This window comes from Hippichthys cyanospilos, chromosome 6 (assembly GCF_059441005.1).
Source record: "Hippichthys cyanospilos isolate Australia breed blue-spotted pipefish chromosome 6, RoL_Hcya_1.0, whole genome shotgun sequence".
In the NCBI taxonomy this organism is placed as follows: domain Eukaryota; kingdom Metazoa; phylum Chordata; class Actinopteri; order Syngnathiformes; family Syngnathidae; genus Hippichthys; species Hippichthys cyanospilos.
In genome coordinates this window covers 8,787,746-8,806,807 of record NC_142374.1, presented here as the reverse complement: position 1 = coordinate 8,806,807, position 19,062 = coordinate 8,787,746, and the positions used below count along the sequence as shown (strand labels likewise).

Genomic DNA, 19,062 nt, shown 5'->3' with positions numbered 1-19,062 from the left:
ATTTATTTATTCAGCTTTTTTTTTTCTTAATCCAAACTGTTTCGCCCGATCTAGAGACTGAGGATGAACGCTGTTAACTTTATTCTTTCCTGACAACGGACGTTGGGAATATTGTCAAGTGTAATACTTTAACAAAATAATAAAAGTAGTTCAGTCTTTTACATTAAAATAAAAGTTATATCTATTCGGATTTTTCAGAAAATGCAATAACAAAGATACATCAATTCATATGCATAATATGAAAAAATGATACATCTATTAACGTTTCCTTTATATCTCAATTAATCAAGCTTCCTGCGATACATTGCCTTTGTTGTGAAAATTTAACCGGATATTAAACTGTACCAATAGTACTTCACATACGCTCCTCAGTTTACTGTCAAACTTCGCTCTCATACAGCTATCTCGCGTCACTACGTTGTCTAGGGTTTTTCGCATTGCGTGCAATGGAGCGCAAAGTTGCTCGAGAATTCAGGCACAAGGTAAGGCATAAATTGTTTATTTTACGCTACAAGATGCCATTGATCAAAAGTCGACTTGTCCGACTGAAAATTGGAAAAAAACCTGTCCAAATACTATGTAATCGCCACACATTTGTGATAAACGTATAAGGAATAAATATTTAAACATTAACCCTTCAAGCGACAAAGTAGCAAACTTGTACCAAGCAATTTTTACAATGTCTAACAATTTTCAAGCTACAGCCTTTTAAAATAGCCATAATGAAACTGAACATTTTATTTAAATGATATGGCGTCTAAAGGGTTACGCTTCTTGGAGGAATACTGCGGTATTGTGGACTTTACTTTTCTTTAATTATCTTTAATTAAAAAAAAGGCTTAACATAGAGTTGATTTTTTTTGGGCACGTTTTCCTTAATAACTTAGAATTCAGTAAATTACTACAATGAAACCATTCTGTGTATCTAATCTCTGGTCCCTTGTGTTTTGCATGATGTTCTCATTCATGCTTTTTTTGTGAATCATAGAAATAGTTCATGTAAAGGTAGTTTGACAACAGAGGACACCGCTGGACTCTCGACACCCAGAGATAAAGGGCAAAACGGTATTGAATAATGTTCATGTGCCAGGGAAAAGCAGCTGAACTGGAATAAATTGCTAGTTTAGGGATTAATTAGGGGCTGAACTAGGACACAGTCAGGCTTTGTTCATTGCTATATTGTGCGGCCTCTGTGTTTCCATGAATTCCAATTTTGTTGCCTGTTTTATGTATTTGCAGGACTATTTATGACACATGAAAATGCACATTTGTTTTGTGAGGTTGTGATCTATTTATTTATGTACATTGCAATGGAGAGGAAGTCAAACATCACAATAGGAGCCCACAACCACACAAGGAACTTTTCAAAATGGGTGTGTGGCTGACCAGTGATCCTTTATGTCATTGTTTTATGGTGTCAAAGTCTGTGTGCTGTTCTGGCAGGAGTGTAGAAAGACGTTTATGGCTGCCATAAATGGCATGTGGATCCAGTGATGCGTAACTGTCAGGATAGTGGGTCTGTCTAAGGCTAAGCGATATTTCCACCAATAATTGAAACAGGCTTCTGATTGAGCATTCGTCTCTCATGTATTTGGGCCCTTTTTAGTAGTGTGTGTGTGTGTGTGTGAATGATTTCAGATTCTGAATGTTTACCCGTATGTCTGAGATGTAAGATGACACGCCTTACCTTCCACCCCAACCTCCTCTGCTGTACTGCTATTATTCCATTGCTGTGGTTTGTTGGGAAGGGACCAGCAGTTTGAAAAGCGTCGTTCAAGTACAGGAGCCTTTTGACGTTCAACACACGTTGAACTTTTTAGGCAGTTGTACACAGCAGAATCTTAATTTTACAGAAACATGTAAAATAATATTATACTGAGCTATAAACAAGGAAGATGTGTTACATCAGTGAGTGGCCAAAGCGCTTTTTAAAAACCATCCTGAGACAACTGAGTCGTCATCAGGTTAGTATGACTCCAGCTGTAACACAGTCCGACTCATGCAGTGCTTGGGAATGTTTTCCTTTTCTTGCAGGTGGAATTGCTGATTGAAAATGAGGCTGAGAAGGACTACTTGTATGATGTCCTTCGCATGTATCACCAGTGAGTCATTGCATGTGTGTGGTCTTGGTCATATCTAAGTTTTTTTTTTTCCCCCCACAATTAACTCATTCACTACCACAACGACTATGAACGTCAGAGATACATTTATACTGGGATAACAGTGAATAAGGTAACTCATTCACTACTATTGACAGCTATGGAAATCTAAGATCCATTGCGGCAGTGAATGAGTGAATCTGATCGGAAACATTGTAAATGGTGGTTTTAATTAGATAGAGGGTGGAGTAAATAAAGTACATATTTTTCTTTGAAAGGAAGAACACCCGTTAGGTCCTTTCCAACATTTTAATAGTTGTATATAAAAAGAGCTGAATCTTTGTGTTTTGTATTCTAATCCTCCAAAAATTAAAGTGGAGATGATGTTATTTGATGTTTCTTATTGCAATGTAAGTTTAGTGAGCTGTGGGAAATAGGGGGTGGCTGGGTGCAGGTCTAGGTTTCAATCATCTTTGTACCAGTGATCCCGTGGCTTAAGCAGCTTATCAGTTTCCACTGTACCCTGACAAGCCTGGCCGGTTTTTCACAAAAGGCCTATGTTCACCTTCCAAGCAATTATAAAATGGCACCAATTAATGAATAATTAAAAAGGAAGGGATTTTATTTTGCAGTTGTGTTTACTTAACTTCTTTTAACACTTGAGTCAACTTAAAATTTAGTGAACATTTAAGCCCGTACGGACCAACCTGATATAAGTGTTGAAGTGTTAAATACAATACAGTATTTTTTTTTTTTTTGTACTTTCAACACATCTGATATTTTCTGTAATTTTTAAAAGTGTTTTCTAGCCCCCCTTTGTCATACAATCACTGTTTTTTAAGGGGATAAACACCTAACATGTATTATTTTCCTCCCAGACGGTTCAAAGCGGTATAATTTTAGATGATTATATAACAGCCTTTGGTAGGTCAAAAATTCATAACGTCACTGATATTGATGCATTTTTATTTTTGGAACAATGACTTTATTCAGAAAACTCACTCAAGCACAAAGCTTAACTGCTCAAAAGGTAGTAAATCATATACTGTACTTGTAATATCTTAATACTTTTCACAACAAATTACAGCACAAATTGTATAGTTCTCCCTGCATTGAACGTGTTTCTGTATTTGAGTTCACAGTATCATCATGTTTTGGACTCGGGAGCCCTCAAATTTTCCCAATCCTGATCTCCACCTGGTGTCCTCCTCTTACGCTGCTTCCTGTCCTAATCTAATGAAATAGAAGTTGTTTTGTAATTGCTGTGTTACAGGTCTATGGATTTGCCTGTTCTTGTTGGGGACCTGAAGTTGGTCATAAATGAACCAAAGCGTTTGCCCCTGTTTGATGCTATCCGGCCCCTCATCCCACTCAAACACCAGGTGGAATACGACCTTTTAACCCCCAAGAGGTCTAGGTGTGTACAACGGCATGCATTTTTTTCTGTCGCAGTTTGAATTATGTTAGACTTTGAAAATCTCTTTTCATGAAGCGTCCATTCTACAATTACCTTTTTTTGATGTGAATGCATTCAGGAAGCTGAAAGAGGTGCGGCTAGATCGGACACATCGTGATGGACTGGGCCTGAGTGTCCGAGGAGGGCTGGAGTTTGGCTGTGGTCTCTACATATCACAAATTGTCAAAGATGGTCAGGCTGGTAATGTTGGTCTTCAGGTGTGTGTATATTGGCTGTATATGAAAGTAAAGGACTGGCCATGCACATTTGCTCTTTGAATAATTTATAGAAATACACGACATACAGAACTAGGTATGAAGTATACTATGACATAAGAAATATCTGTTGTACGGTGGCCTATATGAAAGAATTCTGACCGCAAAATCGATTTAATATATTGTCGTGACACTTCTGTCCACTAGAGGGTAATAGATCGCCTGCTTGTTGAACAATTTTTTTATAGTGACATAACAAAGAAAAAAGGTTCTGTCATGTTTTCTTTCTTCTGGCCTCTTCATTTCTAATTCACTTTTACAGCGGTCACGATTCAGACACTTCGTTGAGTTTGTAAGATCCAGGATCGTAAGGACACCCAATCTCAATGGAGTTTGCTTTGTTTTTGGTGTTGAATTAGGCACAACATATTGTTAGAAAAGAAACATGACTAGTTTTTCGGCAACATATGGCAATCAAATGATTAATTAATAGTCAAATGAGTTTTTTATTGTTAGGTATTGTGTCGAGTTTGTAAACAATACAATACAATACAAGTAAACAATACACTTTAAATACAGGCATCTGATATGGTCGGGAGTTATGAACTACACCTCTTAACCATTAAATCCAGGTGTCTTATTGACACTATCATAACGTGTCTACAATCAAGCGCAGACGGTATCTAGACTATGTGCAGTCTACCTTTACAGTCGTTTGAGCTGTCTACATAGTAGAAATGCTGCATACGCAGTCAGAAGGCAGGCACTGAATTAACATAGTGAAGGAATAAGAACCTGTCCTGTAGTGTATAAACAATTCACAGGGATAATTAAATCCTGTTCTTTAGATAGACTGGAATATGCATAGAAATTGCTCGGCTCACAATAATGTATTTTAGGTTATACTAAATTTATTATTCATGCTATTCCATTCTGTATTAATGCTTAAGGTGGGCGATGAGATTGTTCGCATCAATGGATACTCCATCTCTTCCTGTATACATGAAGAAGTCATCAGCCTTATCAAGACCAAGAAGATTGTATCGCTCAAAGTCAGACGTGTGTTATTCGTACACAACAGCACAATCCATCTTCTTGCATATTACTTGAAGAGCAGTGGTATCAATCTTGCATTTTTTTTCTACTTTTTGTAGATGTGGGGATGATACCCGTGAAAAGGTACATTACCACTGTATAAATTATACGTTTCTTTTTTAAGTTATTGTCGTTCTGCAAGTGTGACATTCTAATCAGTATCTCCTGTATTTAGCTCATCAGATGAACCCCTCAAGTGGCAGTTTGTCGATCAATTTGTGTCAGAATCTGGGGTGAGTATTGTCTTCAGAATCACGAAGGCGTCAAGACACATTCATTCACTCCATTCAAGTGTTTCTGCGGTATCATGGTGGTCAACAAAATTCATGTTGCTAATGTCAAACTCAAGTAATTATTCTATACCATACATGGTAGAATATAACACAGTCAAAATGACAGTACTGTACATGGCATGTATGCTTGGCCTTGAAATTAAGCCACAGAAAGTAGATACAGAAATAGGTACACCGTGACATTACCCATGTCCATTTTAGTAGTCAGCAGCTCCTTCGGGTTATGTTGTTCTTGCATGATGTACAACCCAGGAGAAAAAAAACAGCGTTGCGGGCTTGGCATCAATTGGAGGGAAGGAGATCAAGGAGAAGAAGGTCTTCCTCAGCCTCGTGGGTACTAAAGGTATGGGCATCAGCATCTCCAGTGGTCCCACACAGAAACCTGGAATATACATTAGCAACGTCAAACCAGGCTCACTATCTGCTGAGGTCGGACTAGAGGCGAGTGCTCCGAATGTCAAGATAATGTTTTTTTTTTTTTTTGCTTCTTACTGTGATCAGCAAATGTCCTATAATTGTGCGCACACAATATAGATTGGAGACCAGATTGTGGAGGTGAATGGGGTGGACTTCACTAATGTCGACCACAAAGAGGTAAATGCACAAACACATAAAAACATGTTGTCTGTGTTGTAATGGCTTATTAGGTTTGACAATGCAATTACAGTATATCATTTCTCTTTTGATACATATCGTCTTGTTCAGGAAGCACTAAACTTGCCTCATGGAAAGATACCCTCAGCAATTTTTACCACAATGACCTACCACATTATTTAAGCCATGTGTATGTTTGACTGTTATACCTGTAAAAGTACTTGAAACTGGGCCTTACTTATTTCTTCGTTTTACTTTCCAAGGCTGTAAGAGTCCTCAAAAGCAGTAGAAGTCTGACTATCACGGTTCTGACTGGAGCTGTAAGTAAATATTAAAATTAAATTATCACATTGGTGTGTTATCAACTTTTGTGGCACATTTTGCTATGTGTACTGTGTGCCATACTGTATATGGAAATCACATGCTTGATTTATCTTTAAAGTTGTCATGCGTAAAAGTCCTTCAGCCAAAGATGGATATGGACATAAATAGTGCAAGTTCATATTCTTATATGCGTCCTTGCTCGGCATTGCGCAACATTCCTTCGTTTTTATGGCTACATAGCACATTAATTGGATGGCTACATTGGCCTAGCCCACAGTTTCTCAGCATTTATCATTAATCATGTCTTTCATAAGCTTCTTTACATAAAAGCTGTTGATGATGAATGTGTACTAAACGACAAGCAGCCCTGTTAGTTACTGTCTGTCTAATGCATATGTGTTTGTTTTCTTTCCCGTTTTATGAGCAGAATGTCTTCTGTGGAAGTTTAATATTGAATCATGTCTTTCAAAATTACATACCGTACTTTAATGAGAACCAATACATTTTTGCTCTCTGTTTTGTCATCCATCCATCCATCCATCCATCCATCCATCCATCCATCCATCCATCCATCCATCCATCCATCCATCCGCCCGCCCGCCCAATTAAGGGTCAGAAATGAGCTCTTTTGAACGCAACTTGGACTGGTTGCTAAACAATATCAGGGCACAAATAGACAAACAATTTACAGTCACATACAAAAGTAGCTTTCTTAAATTAACCCATGAATCACATTTTGGGAAAATGGGGAAAAAGGCCTATTGTAAAAGCAGACAAAAGCCCCCATGATGTTCCAACTGAGATTTAAACCCTCATCTCTTTAGTTTTAGGGAGATGTACAAATCATCCTGCTTCCATCGCAACCTTTTTTTTTTTTTCTGATTTGATATTTTTTCGCTTGATGCAGCTCTGAGATGAACTGTGACATTCACTTCACAGTCCAGGAGGTTGGGTGGCTGGCTCACAAAATCCTTTCTGTGGCTGTTGCTGATTTCTTAGGGCAGTGAGCTGTTTATGACAGACGAGGAGCGCCTGGCGGCGGAGGCACGCAGGGAGTTGGAGAGGCAGGAGCTGATGCATCAGAAGAGGGTGGCTTTGGAGACCAACAAAATCCTTAAAGAGCAGCAGGAAAAGGAGAGACAGTAAGTTGCTTACGCTTTACTTGTGAGGTGGTTATGTCACCCATAAATGAAAATGTAACACACTTAAATTGTTTGACATCTTCACAGAATTGAAATGAGCGTAGTCCTCATTGACAAATTATGTTTTATGCTTATAGTAAAGAAGAGCATTTTTACTGCCATAGAATGGTTCTTTTGGACAAGTGTAGCTGGTTAGTGGTTTGGTTCATTTAAGATTGTGTTTGAACGTTGCATGAAAAAAAGATGGGGACCAGGATAAAAACAAAAACAGGAAAAAGCACAGAAAAATATAGGTTGTGACTTGTTTTTATATGAGAATGCTAAAAAATACTTTTTAGAACACAAGAGGTTGGAACAAATTTGTGGATCACTTGGTCATTGGTCCGGACCCAAGTGAGAAGTTTATATTATACACTGTGCACTCGATTTTGGTTCTTTCCAAGGTATCGTCAGTTGTACACATCGTATCCTTCTACCTCTCTAATGGGGTATCTAGTGTTTTGACTGGTAATGCATCTTCATATTCTTCTTTTTTAAATGTCTTAGAAAATGGTCATAAGAAAAAATATTGCCTTGGCTTTTTTTTTTTTTTCAAGGATAGCAAATTTTAATATTTGAAGAGCCCATATGCATGCTGGAGTCTTACCTTTGGTGCATTGCACATCCATTTTCTCATGAAATATGACTTTTTGGGTGGCCCGATTTCTAACCAGGTACTCACTGAAACGTCACCTCTCACAGTGTGGTTGCTGTGTCTCCATGACGTTGTTCTAAAGCCGACCGCCACGACGAAATAACAACAAAATGCTAATGTTGAAGCGATCAGTAAAGGCAGTCAGAGAGAGAGTGAATGAAGAAGCCAAAAACAGGCATTTTAATGACATTGAAATGGAATGCATTTGCCAACAAAGCAAAAGACGTGTGGCGAGCACACTCAGTAACACCCGTTCCTTCTATCAAAATGGCCCTTTGAAAACACTACGCATGGCATCAGTTCCGGGTTAATTATGTACTACAGCGTTGATTATTTGGCCGTGTGCTCCCAAATACACACTTTCACCGCTTCCAACATTTTCGACAGTAAATCTTTGTAACAAATAAAGTTGTGAGGATAGTTATCTAATGAAGGTATGAAATTCACCACCAGGAGGAAAATGGAGATTTCACAGATGGCTGCAGAGGAAGAGCAACGCTACAAACAGGAGATGGAAAGGTAATCAGTTGCAATATGGGAGTTTGAGATAACATTCAGCATCTGCATGTTTAAATGCTGTCTCCTCTCCTTTTTTTCATCCTCTCTAGGATTGAGGCTGTGGAGAGGAAACACCACAAAGAGTGGGAAGAAGACTATGGTACTACGGAGCAGCCTCAGGCTCCTCAAATTCAGAGGAGCCCATCACCTGCTGCGCCTGACATTAAAACCACACAGTCTCAGAAGGCCAAAAGTTCTCGTAAGCCCCGAGTTGGATCACGATTTTCTCCTACTGCAAGAAAATTTCAGCTTCTTTATTCCTTTGAGTCTTCCGCATGTGATGTAACTGAGCATGGTCTTTTTCCTGTCACTGCTGTGTGCTGTGCTGCTTCTTATGACCCCCCCACAAATAAGATGATGAAGCCAGCTCATTCACAGACGAGGCCAAGGAGGATGAGGAGGACAGACCAGTGAGTGTGGAGAATTAGTATGAGGCGGCATGTACAAAATAACTTGAAGCTAAATTTCCTCTGACAACCAAATCTGACATTTCACTAGGCTTTTATGCCAAATTTGATCAACAGAAAAAGGGGACAATGTGCATGCTCAAAACCTGCATATTTTAGTTGTTTTTCCAGAACCCACCTTGCATAGAGTAGTCAAAGCTTCATAGCCTACAATCATTTCCAGTAGTACATAACTCATTATCCTCAGAAACCTCTCCTACTTTGTACAATCCTAAATAAGCACAGATCGCTTGGTGGAAATGTAGAGATCCAGATCCATACAAAGTAAACATTGGGTCATAAATTAGGTAAACTTTCTTTGTATTTGTGTTTGTGTTTGTTTTGTTGTAAATCCATGGATACTATCCATGGTTCAGTATATTCCAAATGGGAACAAATTGATTTCCCTCTTTGTTTGTTTTACATTTGTGATATATTGTTGAGTTTATACAGGAGATGATGTGATTGAATGCTTGAAACGTTTGAGCAGTTAATGCTGTATGCTGAGTTACTGTTTCATTTCCATAGCATTTGGCTGGTTTTACCGATATGAGGGGAAACTTCCTTCATTCCGCAAGGTATTGTTGACTTCTGTTTTTTTGGTTTGGGTGCAAAAAGCATTTAATATGCTTTCGAGTCTATAGTTTCTTAGTAAGTGTGGGCATGTCTTGCCATGGGGTTTGCAGTGACAGCCAGTTTTTTTTTTTTTTTTTATTTACATTTACGAACATATTGGCACTGCAGAAAGGAGAGAAGAAGAAGAAAAAGAAAAAGATGTCCAACTCCGACACGCTGCATGAACAGCGTAAAAACAAAAAAGAGATGGAATTTGAGCTGAAATTAGCCAAGGAAAAAGAAGAGATGTATGAAAGAGAGAAGCAGTTGAAGATCAATAGGCTGGTTCAGGAGGTACAATACACAGCAAACTGAATTTGTTGTTCTCGCTTGACTCACTACAGTAATGCCCTGTGTTTTTCAATTTGCTGAATGAATTGAACCATTGACATATCATTATATTGACCATACTGTGGTGTTGAATTCCAATGCCTGCACGCCAGGTTTCAGAAACAGAGAGAGAAGACCTTGAGGAGTCTGAGAAAGTACAACACTGGGTTGAGCGTCTCTGTCAGACTCGTTTGGAACAAATTTCTTGTGTGGAGAACGAGTCACCAGAGGTACCCAATTGTTGTTTTGAATTTCAACTTCTGTCTGGTTTTGTCCACTTCATATCTGTCTAAGGATATTTTAAATATTTTCCAATACTGTAAAATACGTTTGAAGGCTACGGTAAGAAAAGCTCCGAGTTCTGAAATTGTTTGAAGTCAAAATGCCTTTTTCCCTAAATGTCCACAAGGGGGCGAGTTTTGTTCCTTATCAAATTAAAATTTGAATGCTAGGCTTAGACTCCCCTTGACAGTTTTCACTGGTTTTTGCCCAGTTCTTTTTTTTATTATAATGATTTTTGTAGGAGCATAAAAAAGAAAAAGGCAACATCTTTCCTTTTTAAAAATGTGTATGTCAAAACCAGATCGCAGAAGTCTCAAGTATTTTATATCTCGACTTGAGGATACTGCTGGAAATGTGAATTTCCCTACGGGGATGAATAAAGTATCTATCTATCTATCTATCTATCTATCTATCTATCTATCTATCTATCTATCTACCCTCGTCTCACATGACAGTATTAAAATATAGTTTGACTTTGAATCTTAAGCTGTCACCGCCACTTTCACCTTCTTCGGAGCCCATGGTGAAGCGTTTCCCTGGAGGTCTGCACTTGGCCACCACTGACCTGGATGACATTAACCTGGATAATGTGGATCAAAGTCTGAAGGGGCCCCTTAAAAAACTAGCCCCCACCCCTCCAATTATTAGCCAACCTCCCCCACCATTGCCTCTCCCGCCACCTTCACCCAAACTAAACCCAACCATCCCCAATCATTCTTCCTCTAAAGTATCAGCGCCGCGTCGGGCACCGTCTCCACCCAACGCTCGGAAACCCCCCTCAGCCTCGTCGACCTTGGCAAACAAGGGACGCAGACCTCCTCCCTCTCAAGCCCCTCATCCACATCCTCCCGTTAACCCGCCCCCATCTCAATCAACCCGCCCGCCTTCGTCCCCTCAGCCAAGCCCGACACCTACCCCGCCACCGCCCCCACCTCCTCCACCTCCGCCGCCTCCACCTCCTCCACCACCACAACAGTCTGAAGAAAGAGTTGCCGCTCTCAGCGGCTACCGCCAGCCCCATAACCTGTCTCACCCCTCTAGTCCACCTGAGCGGAGGAGCGAGTGGGAGGCCGGTGGCTACCTCCCGAGAGGGGGCATCTACTCAGCCAACGCCAGTGAAATGTCCTACCCTTCTAGTCCCAAGGTTAGAAGTTCTCATGCACGTGGCATCATGGTTCTCAAGTACAAATACCCCCTGCAAAGTACCCCTAACGCAAAGGAGTTTCAGCCCTGTAAAAAATGAATTAGCTGAGTTTCTGCTGGTATCAGCAAATCTAATTGAATGTTTTTTAATGCCATGATCAATACAGTACTTTTTAAGAGCAAATGAATCAACACTGCTAAATTGTGTTCAAGTGACTCTTTTGCAAACATGCTTTTATTTTGTTAAGTTATATATCCGAACACTTCTATTAGTGGCATGATTTTTGGCAGACAGCTTAGAAAAAAAACTAATGAAGTTTGGCAATTTGTCTTCTGGAATCTGAAGACACCACTACAAATGTAGTTCCAAAGTTTAATAAATCAGACACAGCACTTTTTTTTTTTGTCTTTGTTTTGCGCTGCTTAGGGGGTACTTGGCTGAGAAAAGTATTTCACTGGGGCTACATCATTGACAAAAAAAACACTGATGCGGTGTGTTCATAAATGCATGTGTTGTGCCAGCAGTGGGATTTTCGGTAATGGCATGGCAAATTCTTGTCTCATATAGAGTTCCCTTTAGCCTCAGAAATTTGCCTCAATTTCTTGAAGCTGTTGTTAGCTGTCATTGTTTGGTAGTGATTTTGTTATAATGATGCAGTGAATGTGTTGTGGTGTGCCGTGCTCGGACAGTTTTCTGTCTTTTTGTGAGCGTGATTTTGCAGTAAGTTAGTAAGTAAGTTTGTTAAGTTATATATCTGAACACTTCTATTAGTGGCATGATTTTTGGCAGACAGCTTAGAAAAAAAACTAATGATGTTTGGCATTTTGTCTTCTGGAATCTGAAGACACCACTACAAATGTAGTTCCAAAGTTTAATAAATCAGACACAGCACTTTTTTTTTTTGTCTTTGTTTTGCGCTGCTTAGGGGGTACTTGGCTGAGAAAAGTATTTCACTGGGGCTACATCATTGACAAAAAAAACACTGATGCGGTGTGTTCATAAATGCATGTGTTGTGCCAGCAGTGGGATTTTCGGTAATGGCATGGCAAATTCTTGTCTCATATAGAGTTCCCTTTAGCCTCAGAAATTTGCCTCAATTTCTTGAAGCTGTTGTTAGCTGTCATTGTTTGGTAGTGATTTTGTTATAATGATGCAGTGAATGTGTTGTGGTGTGCCGTGCTCGGACAGTTTTCTGTCTTTTTGTGAGCGTGATTTTGCAGTACAAGAAGGAAAAATTTTTTTAAAGTTATGGTTCAACACCTTATCCGTGCTGTGATATTTAAGAAATGTGATTGCAAGGCCTTTTTTTACATTGTGCTGCAATGCTTCATTGCATTTGATTGTGGTTCAGGTTATGAGAAATACTTCACACGCCAGTCGCATTTCCACTCCTTCCTTGGTGAGTCACACATCCCATGCGTCACGAGTTATAACTTCAAACACGATCCATTTAACGTATTGACAATCGTGTTCCGATAGCAACTAGCACCTAGTCCTCCGAACCAGCGTCGTCCTGTGGTCCCCGTCATGTCGAAGCCCGTCATGCTCCCGCGGTCGCAGACCCACCGACCAGACCCTATCAGACCTGCTGTTCGTTCTGACGGCCTGGTATGTGGTGGCCCATGTGATCGACCTTACCAATGCGAAATCTTAAATTAATCTCTCCCACGTCATTATTTAAGGCTTTGCCACATTGTGGAAAACATTTTTGGATCTCAAATCACATTGAGTCTTCAAGCGGCACCAACATAGATTTCGCCAATTAGCATGCTACTATTAATCAGAGTAATTCTAATATTACGACCACAAAATCTGAATAATGATGTACTGTAGTGTGAAAATAAGTTTTTTTTTTTTTTTTTTTTTTTTTTTTACCATACTTTCACTTTCAAGTTTGTGATTTACTTCTCTATTGCTCAACCAATAGTCTGGCTATACGATAAGAGGTCATTATCGGAGGAAAATGCTCAAGCATATTTATGTTTTTCTTATTATTTTCTTGTTTTGTATTTCAGCCTCCAGAAATGTTGAAACGGATGGTGCCTTTCAACTCGTCTTTTAAATCAAACAACAAAACACAAGTAATTTAAGCTTCTGTGAATAAATCACTCTTTCTTCTTTTGTCTTATATTGTTCTTTTATTGCTTTCCAATAGTCCACTGTTGTAGATAATGGTATTTTTTTCTGTATTAAATTACCCTGTGGTCTGGCTACCTTTGATAGTTTTAAGAACTACTGGCAGTACATTGAACTCAGCATAATAGGTTTCCCATCGTAACATTTCACTGCCTGTTGAAATTTGTTAACCTTTGCAGTGGTTTACCAATCCTGGCCGTAGGCATCAAATAATTCATGTAACTAATTCATGTTAGGTTCGTTGCTAACTGCCGTATTCTTAATCATTTGTAAGACTGGTCATTGTATTGGTTTGTCAACTGATGAGTTCCGTGCAGTCTTTCTACTTTTGCCAACTAGAGAGTGTGCTTCACAATTGAGAATGATGCACCCCAATAATTTTGTGCCGCTCTTGTGATTGCAGTGGTTGCAATCAATGTAAGAGAGATGAAGCACTTTCAGCGTCCCAAAGAAATAATGGTTGTTTTTCTTTTTTTGGATTGCCACTTTTGACTTCTAGCGTCTCTCCTAAAGCTTGAAAGTAACCTTTACATATTTAATATGCAGTCTATTAACAACTGGGATTAACAGAACCAATCGTCTATCATGCATCTAAGGGCTTCATTTGACTGTCGGTAAAATCCAGATGGTTGTCAAAGGAAATAAGTATCTCACAACATTCACATTTTTGTTTTTGTATTCTTTTTGTCAGTTCTTTATTGCTCCGAATGTGCTAAATGAAACACATATTGATATTCTTTCAGGGGTTTCAGAAGTACTTGGACGACTTTGATCCCCACTCAATGGTATTGTATCTCTTAGTATGTACTTTGTATGTGATATAATTTGAAAGATAATTTCATAATATTTGTACTGGCCAGCATGCTTGAATAAGGTTTATCATTCACATTTGGATTTGGATTTTACTCTCGCCTATAGCAGGAATTTTTTACATCCTTTCTCTATGCTTGCATGGATTTTCTGCAGAAGCTCCAATTTCCTCTCGAATTTCAAAAACATGCACGGTTGGTTGATTGAAGTCTCTAAACTGTTCACATGTGTGAATGTTAGAAAGGATGCACTCCACTACTTCTTGCCCAAAGTCTGTTGGAAAAGGCTTTATTCCACTCCAGTTAGAACCAAAACTCTAGGCATTGGTCATTATGAAGATAATGTACTGCTACCACAAAGGATTATTTGTAATATGTCATTTGTATTTTAAGCCTACTACATTATCACTGAAAGCAACCAAACAGAAATGAGGAGGTATTTCCTCTTCAGTTTGACATTTTCATTTGTTTAATATGGCACTCACGTGTTTTGCTGGGCTTTTTTCTTCTTTTTCATTTTTCTTGCTCTGTGTGAATCAAGTTCTCATCGGATCAGATAGCAGGACGAGACGTGAGACTGTTGCGGATAAGAAAGGTACTTGCAGTACTTTAGATAAATTATCATTCTGTAAGTAAATATCAATAATATTATGTAGAACAAGATGATAGTTGCTGTGTAATTTAATGTGAGCTTAGCATGACTCATATTTCTGTTTCTTGCTCTTGAGGTGGGACAGCTTGACTTGGCTTTGGAGGGGGGCGCCGACTCACCTTTGGGGAAATTGGTGGTGTCGTCTGTGTACGAGGGAGGGGCTGCAGACAAGCACGGTCAGTTCATAAAATGCATGTACAGTGCTTAAGAAATATGAGTACGTTCCCTTTTGATGAATGTTTTTAGAAAAATTTATGTTTTCAGTATTGAATAGAATATACAATTGTGCTCATATTTTAATTTAATAGCTAGATAAAATGTCTGTAATGTGCATTTTTAGGTGGCATTGTACCAGGTGATGAACTTATGGCTGTGAATGGGAAGATCCTGCTTGATGCGCCACTGACTGAAGGACAAAATTCTCTTGCACGAGCCTGGAATAGTGGAGGGGTACTGAATGATTTCCTTCCAAATAAGTTAGCCATACCGTATGCATGTGTGTGTGTGTGTGTTTATGTATACTGTGTGTGTGTGTATATATATATATATATATATATATATATAGTGTGTATGTATATATATATATATATATATGTATGTATATGTGTGTGTGTGTGTGTGTGTGTATGTATATGTATGTATGTATGTATGTATGTTACATATATATAATATATATATATATATATATATATATATATATATATATATATGTGTATGTATATATATATATGTGTATGTATGTATGTATGTTACATATATATGTGACATTATACAGCGTTACATTTTTTTTCCATGGTGACATGTGAGTACCCAAATGGAGGAAGGTAAGGCATGGTGGAGGATGTACTCCTGACAAAAAAAACCCAAAAAACATTTATTTTCCGAAAACAATACAGCAAAAGAGACATGTGGAATCACAAATACTAACGGAAGTCTCAAAAAATAAAGGTGCAAAGTAATATGCCAAATCTGGCAAGAGTCACATCACAACTCAGAACATAACCAGACAGAACCAAAAAACAAAAGAGAATACCAGGAACTGAATACAAGCAAACTAAGGGAGTCATCGAGGTACACCTTGACAAGAAATGAGTGACTCAGGGAGCTGATTGGTTGACCCAAGGGACTGGGCTGACAACAACGGTGGAAACAAAATCTGAAGGAACAAGACTAGACATGAGTAAAGAACACAGGGAAAGCATGACAATCCTTGTAACAAAACGAAATCCAATCCTAACAAAGCCACCAAAAAACACATACTGTATGACAACCACCTTTCCCTGCTGGCTTGTTTGATTTGATCAAACATAAATGGATAATGCCGTCTCTTTCAGGACTGGATCGATGTCGTCATTGCGGTGTCGCCCCCCAAACAATATGAAGATGAAGTGTAAGCATTCCCGTTTTTTACACTCATTATAAGCGTGTATTGTTGCTGCTTTTTTGAATACATACAGTATCTGTATTACAATGCAAGTAATCTGGCATAAATAGATCAGGCATAGAATATGACAGATGCGGTTTGTGTCTGTGTTTTCGCACATGTTTGTGCAGCCCAAAGTCAGCATCAGTCAGTCCCAGTGTGAACAGAAAGGTGTTTGAAGGCAGTGCCGCATTGTACAGGCACGGCTACCTGCTTCAGCACTAACACGCAACCCGGTAACTCCATCTGCTTTCAAACTTCCTCTTCTGCACAGCAGAGTGGATGTTGATTTTGTCTGTGACATTTGTCCCCGCCCCCACCAACCTCAGCACATGTGACGGTCAATCAGGAGGAACAAAAGAAGTATTATTCTCGTAGCTCCTTGCCGCATTTGTAAAACTGGCAGCAGTGAGTATGCATGTTTTTTTTTTCCTTTGAATCAAAGAAGGAAAGTCTCAAGGCAATTTTCTCTTTGTTCAAAGTCGATAGAAACATGCTATTCAGGTGGAAAAATTTACAGCTAATGGGATCACTCATGCATCCGATCATATATCTGCCATCCCTGAGTGCTTTTTATTAACAAACATGTAGATTTGTGGCCTGTGTGATACCGTCTTGTGCCCAGAGGTCACGGACTTTCATAAAACGGACCGGAACTCATGTGGGCCTTCAGTAGTCATTCTGATTGATGTTGTTCCTCAGGACTGTGACATGTTCTAGCATGCGTTGGCACTAAGTGATTGAGTGAGGGACTTCCGCACGAGTACACACTGGTGTCTTTATCAAAAGCTCATTTGCATTTTGAAAGCTTTGCATAAATACAGATCAAATAAAGAAGTTTGAGATGCAGTTTCAAAGGGATTATTATTTGCTTGCAAAACTTGGCTGCATGTGTGTTAGATTGTTGTGTTGCATAGCCTCTATGCACGGGAAAAAATATATTTTTGATGTGTTCGCATTTTCTTGAAGCAAACCATGTCTTTTGTCTTCTCCAACAGAACATTCTTCTAGTTTCTGCCTAGGCAGCGAATTTGGTGAAGAAGAAGGAGCACTTCATTCTTGAAGATTCCATTTGGATTCACCTACTCTTTTCCATCGTATCAGGACTTTCTTACAGTCTCTTTTGCTCTTAGTTTGCATTGCAAAGTTGAGATTGAAGATGCTGCCAATGTGACTTGTTAGTCTCTGGATTTCTGAGGGATTCCTAAAGAATCCTCATGATTAATGCTTAATTTGGTACTGTAATCTTCACCTCTGCAGATGTCCACTCTTCCTAAAAGTACCATTTCCATGCTTACATGTTTTGCTTGTGTCTTATTGGTCTGTGGCAATAGATGTGTGGAGCATTGGAGGCAATAGCAAATTGAGTCCACTCAGCTGCTATTTACAGGAATAATAAAGGAAAATACCCAAATTTCACTCTGAGTTAGTAGAGTAGTGAGTAAATCAAGACAAGCTCTTCATTATTTATTGTTTTGGATAATCTTGTTAAGTGGTGTACTGAACAATTTTTCAACACACCTTGACAGATTAAAAGGTTGGGGCTTCATCAAGATTCATGCTAAATGGGTTGCTTATTTTCATTTAGGTACAAAGTCTGTACTAATTGCAAGTTTTCTTCACTTTTAACAAATGTTCGCCCCTTGACTAAACCCCATAAGCTGCACAGTAGTTCTACACTGGAATGTTTTCGTGCCACAACTTGCACTTAAAAAGTTAGTCGACAATTTACTGTATGTCAGTTACAGCCAGTAATAATGTGACGAGACGATAAAACATTTGTTTTTGCAGTCATGGCAGGGAACTGAAAAACGAGATCAATATGACTGAGGAAACAAACTACAGTATTATGAAGGCGCATGAGCAACATACAGCACGTCCTCGTTTTGATCAGTGTCCACAGGGGGCAACAATGCTTCTCAATTTATTTGATTTCTTTTCATGTCTGAGCTTTGATTCTCGCATATATCTTAATTATTTTGTATGCAGCAACATTAAAAGAGCATTGAAATCCAATTGTAAAAAGTAGGTCAAACAAACTCTGTGCAACAGAGTTCAGTGGGTGCTCGTCCCGTGCATTTCGCAGTTATATAACCACATTGTGTAGTCATCTCCACTCACGCTGCATACGTGACTTTTGTCCGGCTACCATTTGCAGCATTGCATCGACCCGGCTGCGCGGCCTGCACTCGAGCTGCTCGCCGGTTATTTACCGGGGTGTCAAAAAGTGGCCCTGGTTCTGCCTCCTTCCCTGCCACCTCCTTGTTTTTTTTTTTTAATTATTTTTTTTAAACCTCCGCTGTACCCAACTTCAGCACCGAGGATAGCTCCACGCCTGCAGCGTACATCGCTACCTACCCAGATTTTGAACTGCCCTCCGAGTTTATAATAGGACGCACTTTAGGAGCGTATTCCCATTTTCTCCATCGGAAGTGACGGACGTGGCAGAGCTAAGAAGCCCGCGATGATATCACGATACAAACCGGTAAGTCCATGATCACCGGCCTTCACAATTTGAATGCATTATTGGTTATGCTATTATACCTTTGTGCAATCCAAAGTTTGCTGCATGACACCGATGATACCGATGCAACTGCGTTTTTGAAGGCAGCGGGTGGAAAACTTGCACTCGCTTATCTAGACGAGAGCACTTCCAAAACACTGAATGCTGCTAACCCTGAACTAAAAAGCGACGAGGAGTCTTTCTGCTGAAATGAGCTCCAACAAACGGATCATTCACCTTTCACCTCTAAAA

General features: G+C 39.3%; 1 protein-coding gene across 1 annotated transcript; it reads left to right on the top strand.

The window, feature by feature from the left end:
* The first annotated feature begins 384 nt into the window (after positions 1 to 384).
* ush1c (Usher syndrome 1C) lies at positions 385 to 18,101 on the top strand. Its single transcript, XM_088417682.1, has 27 exons — positions 385 to 482; positions 2,035 to 2,102; positions 3,373 to 3,516; positions 3,635 to 3,773; positions 4,721 to 4,829; positions 4,925 to 4,949; positions 5,041 to 5,098; positions 5,411 to 5,599; positions 5,693 to 5,752; positions 6,016 to 6,072; positions 7,076 to 7,218; positions 8,366 to 8,431; positions 8,521 to 8,669; positions 9,445 to 9,494; positions 9,661 to 9,825; positions 9,975 to 10,091; positions 10,631 to 11,287; positions 12,639 to 12,686; positions 12,767 to 12,895; positions 13,303 to 13,368; positions 14,167 to 14,208; positions 14,774 to 14,827; positions 14,961 to 15,060; positions 15,225 to 15,334; positions 16,219 to 16,274; positions 16,439 to 16,543; positions 17,306 to 18,101. The coding sequence occupies exons 1-26, from the start codon at positions 447 to 449 to the stop codon at positions 16,530 to 16,532; spliced, it is 2,931 nt and encodes a 976-aa protein (XP_088273808.1). The 5' UTR covers positions 385 to 446; the 3' UTR covers positions 16,533 to 16,543; positions 17,306 to 18,101.
* Positions 18,102 to 19,062: the final 961 nt, after the last annotated feature.

What these genes read in the sequence shown, in the direction of transcription:
- ush1c (XM_088417682.1), top strand. Translation starts at nt 447, where the DNA reads ATGGAGCGCAAAGTTGCTCGAGAATTCAGGCACAAG. An exon ending in TCAGAAGGCCAAAAGTTCTC is followed by an intron (nt 8,670 to 9,444) that starts GTAAGCCCCGAG and finishes TCATTTCCATAG; the next exon opens with CATTTGGCTGGTTTTACCGA. An exon ending in CCTACCCTTCTAGTCCCAAG is followed by an intron (nt 11,288 to 12,638) that starts GTTAGAAGTTCT and finishes ATTGTGGTTCAG; the next exon opens with GTTATGAGAAATACTTCACA.